This window comes from Pinus tabuliformis, chromosome 8 (assembly GCF_031772625.1).
Source record: "Pinus tabuliformis cultivar Carrire ecotype Pingquan chromosome 8, CPIR1, whole genome shotgun sequence".
Taxonomy (NCBI): Eukaryota; Viridiplantae; Streptophyta; class Pinopsida; order Pinales; family Pinaceae; genus Pinus; species Pinus tabuliformis.
The window spans coordinates 1,499,920,937-1,499,933,860 of record NC_142294.1 but is presented as its reverse complement, the minus strand read 5'-3'; the positions used below and the strand labels follow the sequence as shown (position 1 = coordinate 1,499,933,860).

The window sequence follows — 12,924 nt, the reverse complement described above, 5'->3', positions numbered from 1 at the left end:
TGTACCATACGTTTACTTAATAGATTTAGTCTTTACAGAGAAAAAAAATAATGAAATACATTATTGTTTTTATATTAAAAATATTTTTCTTCATAGTAATGAAAAACATAATATGTAAACTAGTTGGTTAGTATTATATTAAAAAATAATTTTCTTTATAATAATAAGAAGGGTAATATGTAAAGTTGTTGCTCAATGTTTACTTATTATGTAAAAATAATCTATAAATAAAGATAATATATATGAAAATAAAGATGATTAATGATATTTAGGTAAGGGGATAATAATAGAAATAAGAAAAGTAAAGAGACAATTAAATGTGAAGGTAATGACATAAATACATAAGAAGAATAAGATGGAAATCAATAGATCTAGAAAAACTCAAAGATGAAATAAAGAGATATAATAAATTGATCAATTATTAATTTAAGGGTGAAGAAATTGAATAATATATTGCGAAGATTGACCAAAAATTATATATTCATGAGTGAAGTTATTGGGACATTTAGGTCAAATAATGACTAGTTGTAAATAATGTGTTCTTTAAGAAGGGTTTCACAGAAAAATTGTTTTGACCAATGTAATATTTTCACTAACAATAAAGAATTTAGTAAATTCCTTGCTTTGAATACAAATTTTAAGTTTTAAAAAATGCATTTTTTTTGTTAAGCTTGGCAAGACCTTCTTTTTCTATTTGTAAAAGACAAGTTTACACCACATATGTGAGATAGGTGGCCTCAACTTGCCTAGTGGGAAACCAAGTCTGTTGGACACCTATCCTCGTTATAAGCCATCCAAAAATAATATAGTTTCAGTCGATCTACCCAAGCTATATATGTATCAGTATCATGATAAGAGTCTATGTGTCTATCTATCATAAGCATGCATCAGTAAAAGTAAATGCTACCCGCAAGAAACCAAAAAAACATCCTAGAACCTGACTAATCATGTTGATCTTCTGAGGCAGACTCCACTGGAGCCCGGTCTTTGGCAGAGTCTCCGGGTATGTCACCCAGCTCGATAATATAAAGGATGTGCCTTTAGATACGATCTAGGTGGATGTCCTTCTTACACAAATGGTCTGAAAGTCTTTCTTGTAATTGGGCATGTCCTGGAGGGTCATAGCCATCCCCACTAACATTTTCTCCATGGCCTTCCCCATAAGGCTCTTCATGAGCCAGTACAAATATAGTGTCTACTTAAACTGGGTGAGTCTACCCCTAGTGTTCCCAGGATCCAGGATTACCTCCTGCCAATTCTCCATTTCCTCTTTGAACTCCTCCTCCTGCTTTATCTTCTCCTCCCATTCATCCAAAATCTTACGGGTGCCTGCATTTGTTCCTTCCCTGTACGTTGTTGTTGCTTCGCTCATGATTTGTTCTACTGGCTTCCTCCCACGCCTAGGTTCCGAGGTGCTCAGGTCTAGTGCTCTAGGCAGCTCCCTCCCCCTTCTACCTCGTCCTCTTCCACATGCTGGTCTGGCGATCTCTTCTCTTTTCTAAGCCTTTTCACACACAATATGCGTTAGTTCTCGGGGCATAGTTTCATGCCTATCCGGATTGATGTGGGTTCCCCTCCCCTCACATTTCCAATCACAATTGCCTCTGCCCAGGTGCCCCTCTGCCCCAAGATGCGGTGCCTCTCCTCTGCCTGAAGCATATGCACCCCTCTTCTACCTCTCATTATCCTTGCTCGCTTGACTTGTAGTAGCCTCTCCACCTCTCTGATTATGGCATATCTCTCGCTTACTCCCAAGGGTGATGTCCTAGTGCTAGACCCAAATTATGCTTACGGCGCTCACCGCCAGCCCATCGAGCCAGGTTACCATCACTTCTACTCGCATAGCCTTCCCTCACCCCTCTTCTCAGTGTTGTTGTCTCACATCTCTGTCGAGACGAGTTGCCTTCCCTCGCGCATGCTTAGCCACAATCTCCCCTCCCTCCCTGGTAACCCAACTATCTTGATTATTTTCAAGTGGTTTCTCAAGGTCCCAGCCCCGATTTTCTCTCTCAATGCCAACCTCATGCTCAAATCCAATCACATTCCCCCTCAGCTTACGCTGGTCTCCCCAACCTTTACCCCAATTACCCTCCCCGGTCTTCTCCCTCACCCCCAGCCATGGAATAGCATAGTAAACATAGCAATGGGCGTGTAAGGCCAGTGAACATACCCAAAAATGGTTCGCAGAGGTCTTTGTTGATCGCTCCCCTATCTTGCGCCTTCGCTCCTCCTTCCTCCCGTATCGACTATACTCTTCCCTCCATCTTGACTTCCTTCATAATCCCCTTCCACCTTCCTCTGTCCCATCACCCGTCCTGGCTTAGCCTTCCCACCTCCTTCACTACCCTGGCCTTGACTGCCACTTCTCCCCTGTCTTTTGTTAGTTACCATGCGAGAGGCCACTGCACCCATCACCATGAGCATGTGGTGGGCAGTGGGTGGTACCCTTCCCTTATGTAACCTGACTACCATATCTGGCCGACGTACTCGGGCACACACCCCGATCGGGGGTATTGTTTTTTGGATTCTCAATTTCCTGGTCGTTTTGGGTATCTTGCTGCAAGATATCTTCCAAAGCTTTAATTCTATCATCCCTGGGCTGCATTGGCGATAATTGTTCCATTGGTCCATGTTATTGGTTACAGCCCCAGTTGGCCAAGAAATCTGTTGCTTTGTTCCCTTCCCTTGTTACATGTCTGATTACTAGATAACTAAACTTATGAATGAGCTCCCCTATCTCTTGGATAAGGCGAGTTTTCCTCCAAATTTGACTCAATTTGTCCCATGACGTGCCATTGTTAAGTTTCCTCATGGTGTTTATGACCAAGTTGGAGTATCCTTCCACCTCCACTTTTTTGTATCCCAATCTTACAGCTATTCTGAGTCCCGGTCTAGCTGCTGCAAATTCGGCTTCATTGTTACTTGCAATTCCACATGATTCTGCATATATGAGCTGCATGTTTTCTTCGTTATCTCTGAATATTCTACCTAATCTCGTTGCTCTCAGGTTCCCTTTTGAAGCCCCATCGAAAATCAGCTTGATGAATCCTTCTCCTAGTAAAGTGAAAGCTTCAGGGAATCGATATTGATTCTTCTTGCTTTCCAGGCATTCAGGGCAATCATTTCCCTTGATAAATGAAGATGGAAAAGAAATTTTCTTCATGGAGAGGGACTTGCCAGTCTTCTGGACTCCATTGTTCTGCTAGAATCGTTTCCTTGATATTATTAACTAATCCTTCCCATACTTGATCTTGTGTTAAAGTTTTTTTTTGAAAATTTTGTTGTTCCGTTCTTTTTAGATGGTCCAAAGGTTGAATCCCAGGGCCAGTCCCCATGCACGATTTAGGACAGGGCTTGAGAAGATGTTTTTGCTCCATATTAGGATTGTTTCCTTTATGCTTTGGCAGTTCCTATCCGTCCTTCCGAAGACTCCTTGTATTTGACCCCATTGTTGATTTGCAAACGGGCATGAGTTCATCATGTGCTCTATGTCCTCTTTGTCTTGCTGGCACATCCATCAGGAGGACGAGCCTTGCATTCCTTTTTTTTTGTAACTGGTCCCAAGTCAGTATTCTCCCTTTACAAATGAGTCAGATAAAGTGAGCAACCTTAGGCCACCATCCTACACTCCAATTTTTTTCTATAGCAGTGCTTAGTCGTCTTGTTCTTGTTCTTCTTTTAGCTTGCAAGCTTCTTTGATGGTGAATGTTCCTTTTTTTGAGTGCCCCCATCTCAAGATATCCGGGCCAATTCTGATGGTTATTTTTCTTGTTCTCATTTCTTTGTCGAACTCTGCCCCTTTCTCTGTCACTATACCCTGACCCCATTCTACTATCTTTTTACAGTTTCTCCAGTTTCTAGTCCCTTGCCTTTCGTTCCAGAATTGTTCTACATATTGCATATTCCTGTCATTGGTGTATCTATAGATGTCTCGGAGATATTTCTTGTCTATCAATCTTTCTCTTTGTTGCCATGAATCCTGCCAAAATCTAGTTGTTCTTCCATTTCGAATTTCCCAGAAAGCATGTTGGGCAATGAGATCTCGGTTTTGTCTTGCTAAGTTCCATATGGTTGAGCCCTTGGGGGGATCTCTATACCAGAGGATTTCCTCCGTTCTCTCCGAAATATTATACTTTCTTGTCCAGATTTGTTTCCATAGATCCCCTCCTCCCCCAATCCATCTCCACCAGAGTTTTTCCCCCATTACTTGATTTAAGGTATAGGGGTCTCATAAGTTGAGCCCTCCTTCCAACTTTTTCTTTGTCAATCCCTGCCAGGACATAAGAGCCCACTTTTTCTTCTGTTGTTCCCCTCCCCATAAAAATTTTTTGAAGATGTCCACCATTTTGGTATAGGCCCCCTTGGGGGTAGCCATACCTGACAGCTGGTAGATAGGAATTGACTGCAAAACTGCTTTTAGGAGGATTGTTCTGTCTGCAATATTTAGGGATCGGAAGGCCCAGTTCCCCAACCTTCCCTGAATATTTTGGATAGTTTGTTTCCATCCTACCAATTTTAGGGGGTTTTCCACCAGGGGCATTCCCAGGTACTTCGTGGGGAGGTTACATGTGCTGAATCCCATAATCTTGGCCAAATAGGATTTTACATTCCCTTGGGTATTGAAGAAGAAGGTACAATATTTTTCATTGTTGATTTGGGTTCCACAGGCTTGCATAAAGGTATTCAGGATTTCTTTCATTCTTCGGGCTTCTCTGAGAGAGGCTTGGCAGAAGAGCATGATATCGTCCACGAATTGTTGGTGTGTTATTGCAAAGTCATTCCCCCATACTCTTGGGCCTTTGATTCTGGATGCCTAGGCTTCCTCCTTGATGTATCTACCCGAACCCTCAGCAACAATAATAAACAGGAAATGAGACAAGGGGTCCCCTTGTCTCAGACCTCAAGTGGGGTTGAATGTACTAGTAGGGGTCCCATTTAGAAGGATAGAAAAAATAGGGGTGAATATCATAGAGCTTATCGAGTTTATCCATCTATGATTAAAACCATATGCCCTAAGTATACTCCTTAGATATTCCCAGCTTAGCCGATCATAGGCCGTGGAGAGATCCAACTTCACTAACATGCCTGTAATCTTCTTGATCTTAAGGGAATGAAACACCTCCTGGGAGGTGACCAGTCCATCAAAGATTTGTCTCCCTTCAATAAAGCATGTTTGTTCTGGGGATATAATGTTAGGGATAAGCGGTTTTAATATTTTGGCAATCATAGTGGCTATAATTTTATAGATGACATTGCACAGGGCAATGGGTCTAAAACCCTGCGGGTCCTCCGGTATTGATGTTTTAGGAATGATATTAATGAAAGTGGAGTTAAGACCAGAACATAACTTTTGATTTCGTGTTGATTCCTCTACAACATCCAGGATGTCTATTCCCATGAACGACCAAGTGGCTTGGAAAAATTCAGCTGTGAATCCGTCCAGGCCTGGGGCCTTATTCTTTTTCATTCCTTTAACGATTTATTCCACTTCCTCAAGTGTTGCCGCTCTCATCAAGGCTAGGTATTGTTCATGAGTGATCTTTTGGGGAATGTGCTAGGAGATTCTTTGCGTTGCTTCTATTTAATCTTCTTGAGGTTCTGTTAGGAGATCTCTGAAGTGCTTTATGAGGATTCCCTCCATCTCTTCATGTTGCATGTTGTGATTCCCCTCATCATCTTTAAGTGAGAATATTCTATTGTTTTGTCGATGTTGGACCATGGCCTTGTGGAAGAACCTGGTGTTCCTCTCCCCTTCTCTTAACCAATTCACTCTCGACTTCTGTTTCCACATAATCTCCTCTTGCTTACGCCTTTCCTCCAATTGACTAATGATCCTTCCCTCTTTTGTTGTTGTCTCCTTTGTTCTCCCTTCCCATATTATTTTTTGTTGCACTTCTATCATCTTTTGATTTAATTGTTGTTGAGCCTTCATAATGTGTCTGAATTCTTCTTTGTTCCATATCTTTATTTTTATTTTATTTCTTTGAGTTTTAGTTGGAATGATTGCATGCAGTTCCTCCCCTATTGTTCATTTTACATCCACCATAGCTCGATTTTTTTGATGAGGCCTGGATCTCTGAGCCAAAAGGATTCAAACCTAAAGGGATGCTTTTTTGGGCTGGCTTTCAAGTCCACTTCCAACCTGATCGGCCAGTGGTCTGAGCCCATCCTAGGAAGAATCGATGCTTTGACGAAAATGTCTCTTCTCATTACTTGTTCTGATATCAAGAATCTGTCCAATCTGGATGCAAGCTGGTGGTTCCCTCCTCTTCTATTGTTCCAGGTGTGCACCCCGTTTATATTTTGGATGTCAACTAGTCTTTGCTCCACTATAGTGTCCCCAAAGAGTTCCATATCCGTGTCCATTCTCCTCATGCCCTGTCTTTTTTCCGCCAGAGAGGTGATCATGTTTAAATCCCCTCCCACCACTCATAATTCCTCTGGGTAGAGACTTCTCATTTTTACTACATTCTGGAGAAATTCCCTCCTTTCTCCTGGTATATGGGGGTCGTATACTCCTATGAGTAGTACCCAATCATTGGATCCAATGACCTTGAATCTCTTAGAGAGGATTCGTGGCATACTAACCCAGTCTTCGAACCATATTTCTCCTGGGTTCCAAATTATGGCCAATCCTCCCGCGCTACCATTTGCATCCTGTCCAATGACTTGGTACTGGGGTTTATGGTTTTCCATAATCTCTTTTGGCTATTTTCACTGATTTTTGTTTCCTGTAGGATCATAATACTAGGTCTATCTTTTTTCAATCTCTCTTTGAGGTGTCTCTATTTTCCCCTCTGTTGAGACCTCTTATATTCTAGGTTGTGATGATCATTTTAACAATTTTGGGGGTTGTTGGAATACCTCTGATAATGGCACCACTCTCCCTGAGTTTACTAATAGTTCCCCTACCATCTGTATGGACTCATTCATAGGTCTTCTTCCCCTTTTCTTTCCCCCTTTTCCATGTCCTCCTAGATCTTACCTTTGTTCACCTTGGGAGCCTAGGGTTTCTGGTTGGACTATTAAAGTCGTTGCTTGTTTTAGCTTGTATTGCTGAAAGGTTTCTTTATAGAGTTGCTTTTAATCCTCTAGGATGAAGCGTTCGTCTAGGTGTCTCCATTCTTGTCCCAATCATTTCATCACTTGCTCCTCCGCGCTGAAATCTTCTTTTTGGGGGTCGATCTCCATTTGATTTTACTCCTCCACACTGAAATCTTCTTTCTCGGGGTCAATCTCCATTTGATTTTTCTCCACCATTTTCATGTTGTTCCCCTCTCTTTCTTTTTCATTTGCTTCTTGTCTCTTTGCTTTCCTTCCCTCATTTTATTTCTGCTGAGTATCTATCGTCTCCTTGATGACTTCCTCACTCATGTCCCCCACCTCCTCTGATTGAAGGGTAGCAAAACTATTGAGGTTTCGTTGCTCTACCTCGTTTCGGTGTGCCTTTTGTGACTCTGTTGGTTTATGATTTCTTCTTCTTCTGTGTACTTCTAGGAAACCATCTCCATCCTCTTTACTGGTCTCCTCTCCTATCTTCTTTCCTTGCGTTTGGTTGTCTAGATTGTTTAGTGAGAAAGCTTGGTACAGGTGCCCGTATTCATGGCATCTCCGACATCTGAATGGGATATACTCGTAATACAAGGTTTGTTGCAATACCTCATTTTGGTATTCAACTTCTATGCAATCTGGTAGTGGCTCCATGATATTCATATAAACTCATATTCTTGCATATGAAGTATACCTACCTTTTCTCGTCATGTATTACACTTTGACGTAGGTGTCGATCAAGTTGCCTATTCCTTCTAGAATTTCTGGGTCCCAAAAGTCCATTGGGAGGCCAAAGAGTCGAACCCAATGGGTGCCGCCAGCATCTTCTCCTGATTCAGGTTATAACACTCCTCCCAGTGTCTCATAAACAGGGATGCATTGTTGAAGAAATAGGGTCCATCTTCAAATATCCTCTCCTTATCTTCTAGGTTAGAAAAATCACCAAGAAGAACCCTTTCGCCCCCAACTTGAGATCGATATGCCCCTTTGGATGCCATCGTTGTTGAATCCACTTTATCAGTTCTTTCTTAGATGGTCATGCCCCTATGAACTTACAAATCAAGTCATGATCCTTCATATATCCTCTGTACTCCTCTAGATTGTTATTTGGTATTACAAATCTAGGTTTTTTGGAAGCTATGGGCAGGAATTTTCCTCTGAGTCCGGCTTGCCATTTTGCTCCCATTACAGGTAGACCATTTCCTCTTTTCCCGTTTCCACCAATTGATCCCTAGATGCTTATCTCACCTGCAGTGACACTTCAGTAGGAGGGAATCTCTCCCCCCTGCCATTCCACTCATTCCTCTATCAATCTTTTCCTTTGTTGTTTACCTCTACCCTTTTGTTGTTCGTGGAGGTGTAGGACCGTTAGTCAATACCCATGAGCTTGAGCCCCCACCGTTCCAGCTTTCAAGGTTTGCAGGTCTGTCAGGTACAACACGTGAGTGCAAACCCTAGCCGCTCTCCATCCTCAGCCTCTTGGCCTACTTTCCTCGATTTGAATTCCAAAACCGACCTAACAACATAAACATTCTTAAAAAATACATTTTAAATAAAAGAACAAAAATATATTTTCAACTTTAAATTAAATAATCCAATAAAATAATTAAACTATAATTAAAAAAATTATTAAAAATTAAACTTCAAAACATTCATATAAATAGTTTCAAAACATTCATATAAATAGTTTTATTTAAAAAAATGAATTTAAAAAATATTAATTGACTAATATAAATTAAAAAATTATATATATATTAAAACTATATATATATATATAAACTAAGTATAAATATTTTTTATTTAAAAAATTTAAATTTAAGAAAAAATAATTAACTAATATAAATTAAAAAATTAACCTATCTTTTTAATTATTAAAAACTAAGTATAAATATTAAGAGAGGCATGATCCCATCACCAAACCTATTGAAATTGATATTAGAACCAAATAATTTTAAATCCGCTATTGAAATTGATATGAGAACTGAACACTTCTAAATCACTGATATTAGAACCGAAAACTTTCAAATCACACGTACATGTAAAGCAAGGTGACTAATATTTTAGTAGTTTTTTAAAAATAATAATAAGGTAACTATGTTTACAATATTAGCGATACACCATGCTTTTAATTATTAGATTTAATGTGGTGTGAAGGGTGTGTGATAGCAGTAATAAAATAATTCATAGAAATATTAAGAGTTACATCTGCATTTTAATATTTTAATAGTTTTTTAAAAATAATAATAAGGTAACTATGTTTACATATATACCATGCTTTTAATTATTAGATTTACTATGGTGTGAAGGGTTTGTGATAGTATTAATAAAATATACAGAAATATTAAAATTTATATATGTATTTTTATAGCACTTGTAAATATGAAGATTTGACATACTTATTTTTAGACATTTATATAGGATTTATTTATGATAAATTTAATAAAAACCTCATAAAATTATTTATTTCATGAATATGAAGTAAGAAAATAAAAATTTAAATTTCAAAATTTTTAAAATTATTTTTTAATTTCTATAAAAATAATTTAATATTAATTATTTTAAAACTTTATAGAGATGGATTGAAAATTTCGATAGGTCAATGTTTTTTTACCATAATTTGATTACAATATTACTCACCACACTGATTATAATTTTTAATATTTAAATTTGCATTTTTTAATATATAGTTGGATTTAACACTATGCAAACTCTACATTAATTTTACTAATTTGACTCCAAAAAATGACTTAGAAATATAAAATAAATAAAAATCATAATATAAAAAATATATTTAAATTAATTATGCACATTTTTTTTATAAAGAATGTGATTTATATTTTAAAGTAATAAAATAATTTATATTGATGTTAACAAATTAAAAAATATAAAATTGATTTATAATATTTAAAGGAAAAAATTAATAACAAAAGTAATTCCATAAGAGTTGTGTTTAGTGATTTTTTGGAAGTTTTTCTTATTGGTTTTTCCTATCGAATTTTTTTAAAATCCAGTGAGAATTTATTGAAATCACAAGCTTGATGGTAACCTCTTCACAATTAAAGTGGCCTATGGACTTTTTAAGATGTTGAATCCATATTTGGCCTCAAATTTCTCCCGCACAAGAAAATCCAAAAAATTCCATTAAAAACAACTGCAATTCTATATATGTTAATTTTAAATATTTTACCACATTGCAAAAATACATATTTGTAATTTTATATCTTGATTATAACCATATACGTTAAAATTCTAATACATCACATTTTCAAATTTCAACTCAATCCACATAGGGAGAAAACGTGAGTACTCACCTATCTTAATTTTAAACTGATCCCGTGGATAATAACAAAAATGGAGGATGCCAAAGAAGTGTAGCCTCAAACTTCTCTTTGGTTGTCAACAGAAATTTAGAATCTGAACTCCATACTTCTATTTTATTGTCAACATAAACTTAGAATTATCAACAATTTATGTGTGGACAAATTCAAAAAAAAAAAACCTGGTTTATCATAAATTAGTATGATATATTCGATTCTATTTGGAATTTTGACCTATTTCTTATCTTATATTTAAAATATGTTTCCTTATAAAATGTGCAACTCGAAAAACCCAAAACCTTTAGTTACAAGATTAATTTTTTTTTTCAGATAGAAAATCCACATATGGCTGAAGCCTACAATATGACCGAAGCCAACAGAAATAACCGTTCGAAATCGCCCAGCACCGCAGGACTCAATCACGACTTGGGATGCGAAAGCCAACCACCCCAGCAGTCCTAACATGCACCTCATGTGCAGCTACAAGATTAACTTGCACCATAAAACTTTTGTTTTCGACATAAACCTAGAATGGTCAACAATTTATGTGTGGACAAATTCCAAAAAAAAACCTTGGTTTATCATAAATTAGCATGATATATATATGATTCTATTTGGAATTTTGACCTATTTTTAATCTTATATTCAAAATCTCTTACATTTAAAATCTGTTTCCTTATAAAATGTGCAATAATCGGAAAACCGAAAACTTGCTTTATCTGTTTCCTTATAAAATGTGCACCATAAAACTTGCTTTATCCTCCTTGCATTTTGTCCCCGCGATCGCTCTTATCAGGAAAAATCTCCAGCGGGCCTTTCTCGGGCACGATATCGAAAGAATCATCTTGCATCTCGTTTTCGTCATTGCTGTTGAATCGCTCGTAATTCTCACACGGAGGAGTTCGTCTCCGGGACGATCTCCTCGGGCTTCTATGACCGTTGGAGCTCATGACGATCTGTTTATTGCGCAGAAGAGACGACACTGTCACAATAACACAACTACAAGCCACCTCAGTGTTAATCAAGAGCTTTGCAGTGAACAAAATAAGGCACCTATTTTGCGCAAAACTTTGGTCTCAGAGCACAGTAGTACTCACATTAAACTACTGTAATTGTTTCCAGAAATACTCTTATCAAACTATGTCACATTCCCCTCTTCTCACCCCATCTCATATATATTCTTGGACATTCCCCTAGTCAAACTTTTATATTCTTGGACTCTTCGAGAGTCGAGTGATTCATTGGCCTCGGCTATTCAAAGGCGTAATGTAATAATTATAATGGGGCGTTGCGCTGTTGTTTACACGCCGAAGCTAGTTGGTCGCTGCCCAATAAATAAAATTTAATTAGGCTTTTGCGAAGCTCCTTGGAAAATGGATGTCCTGTTGCCTGGGCCGCTGCAATGACAGGATGAAATATAATTTTGAAGTCATAAATTCCATGGCGGCTACAACTATAATTTAATTTGTGCGAGTCCTTACGAGTTTGGGTTGGGTATGATTGGTTGAATTTTATGTCCAAAGTCACGTTACTTTATATTGTCCCCGTTTCGAGCGTTGTGTTCGTATTCATCGGAGTTGTCTATAATGTGATTTTTTGGAAATTCAGACGGAATCTGGCCGAAAAAATTGAGGTTAAATTTTGATTTGTTGCAGTTAAAATGGTTTTTTAACTACATATTTGGATTCAGCACCCTGGAAAACCTCTGAGACGCTTTGATTGTGCATAAACTAACTATCAAACTTGCGATTCCAATAAATTGCTACCGGATTTTGACTGAAAAAACCCACCGAAAAAAATTTCAAAAATTCTCATTATAGACCACTTAACAGTCGATCTGTGAATGACTATTGAAGGTTCTGTGAATGATTATTGAAAGTTTTGAGAATCGGTTCCTCAGTGCCGCGTCGGAACTTTCAAGAGTTGTCGTGTCACATTACTGTGCACCAAGTTTTAATAGTCGCTGTCATATTATTCAAAGTCTCGAGAGTCGCTACCTCAGCATTTCCTCTATGCTTCGTCGGCGGTAAGATTCAGTGTGCCATATTATTATTATTCAAAAGTTTCACAGCGGCTTCCTCAACTCTCTCTCAGTGCTTCGTCGGCAGTTCTAAGAGTTGCTGTGTCATATCAGTTTACAATAACGTGTTTTAATGGTAGCTGTGTCATATTATTCTTTAGTTTATCAGTTGCTTCCTTGGGAATCTAGATGTTTGAAGCGATTCCACAAGAAAATGCGTAGTCGAACTGTGGTGAAAAGGGACTGCGTCTTCCGATTGAATCAGAGTAATTAGTTAAAATAAAGCATGACAGTTTATAATATGGAAAGATATTTAAGAAAGAAAATGGACATTAAAGATATTGATAAAGATAAAGTTCAATGTCATTAATGAGATACAAGAATTATTTATTTTTTAGCTTTTGATGTTTTATTATTAGATAAATTGTTTATAGGTAAATATTGATTCATTTATCCATTAGTAGATCAAATGAATTTGGAATAAATTAAGGATAATATTATTAGCTAGGAATTACCTATAAAGTCGCATGAATTTGG

The 12,924-nt window shown here is 37.7% G+C and overlaps 2 protein-coding genes across 2 annotated transcripts; both read right to left on the bottom strand.

The window, feature by feature from the left end:
• Positions 1-2,632: 2,632 nt before the first annotated feature.
• LOC149241526 (uncharacterized) lies at positions 2,633-3,163 on the bottom strand. Its single transcript, XM_089370578.1, has one exon. The coding sequence runs from the start codon at positions 3,161-3,163 to the stop codon at positions 2,633-2,635; it is 531 nt and encodes a 176-aa protein (XP_089226704.1).
• Positions 3,164-11,122: 7,959 nt separating this feature from the next.
• On the bottom strand, positions 11,123-11,317 carry LOC149241525 (uncharacterized). The gene has a single exon (XM_089367536.1). The coding sequence runs from the start codon at positions 11,315-11,317 to the stop codon at positions 11,123-11,125; it is 195 nt and encodes a 64-aa protein (XP_089223662.1).
• Positions 11,318-12,924: the final 1,607 nt, after the last annotated feature.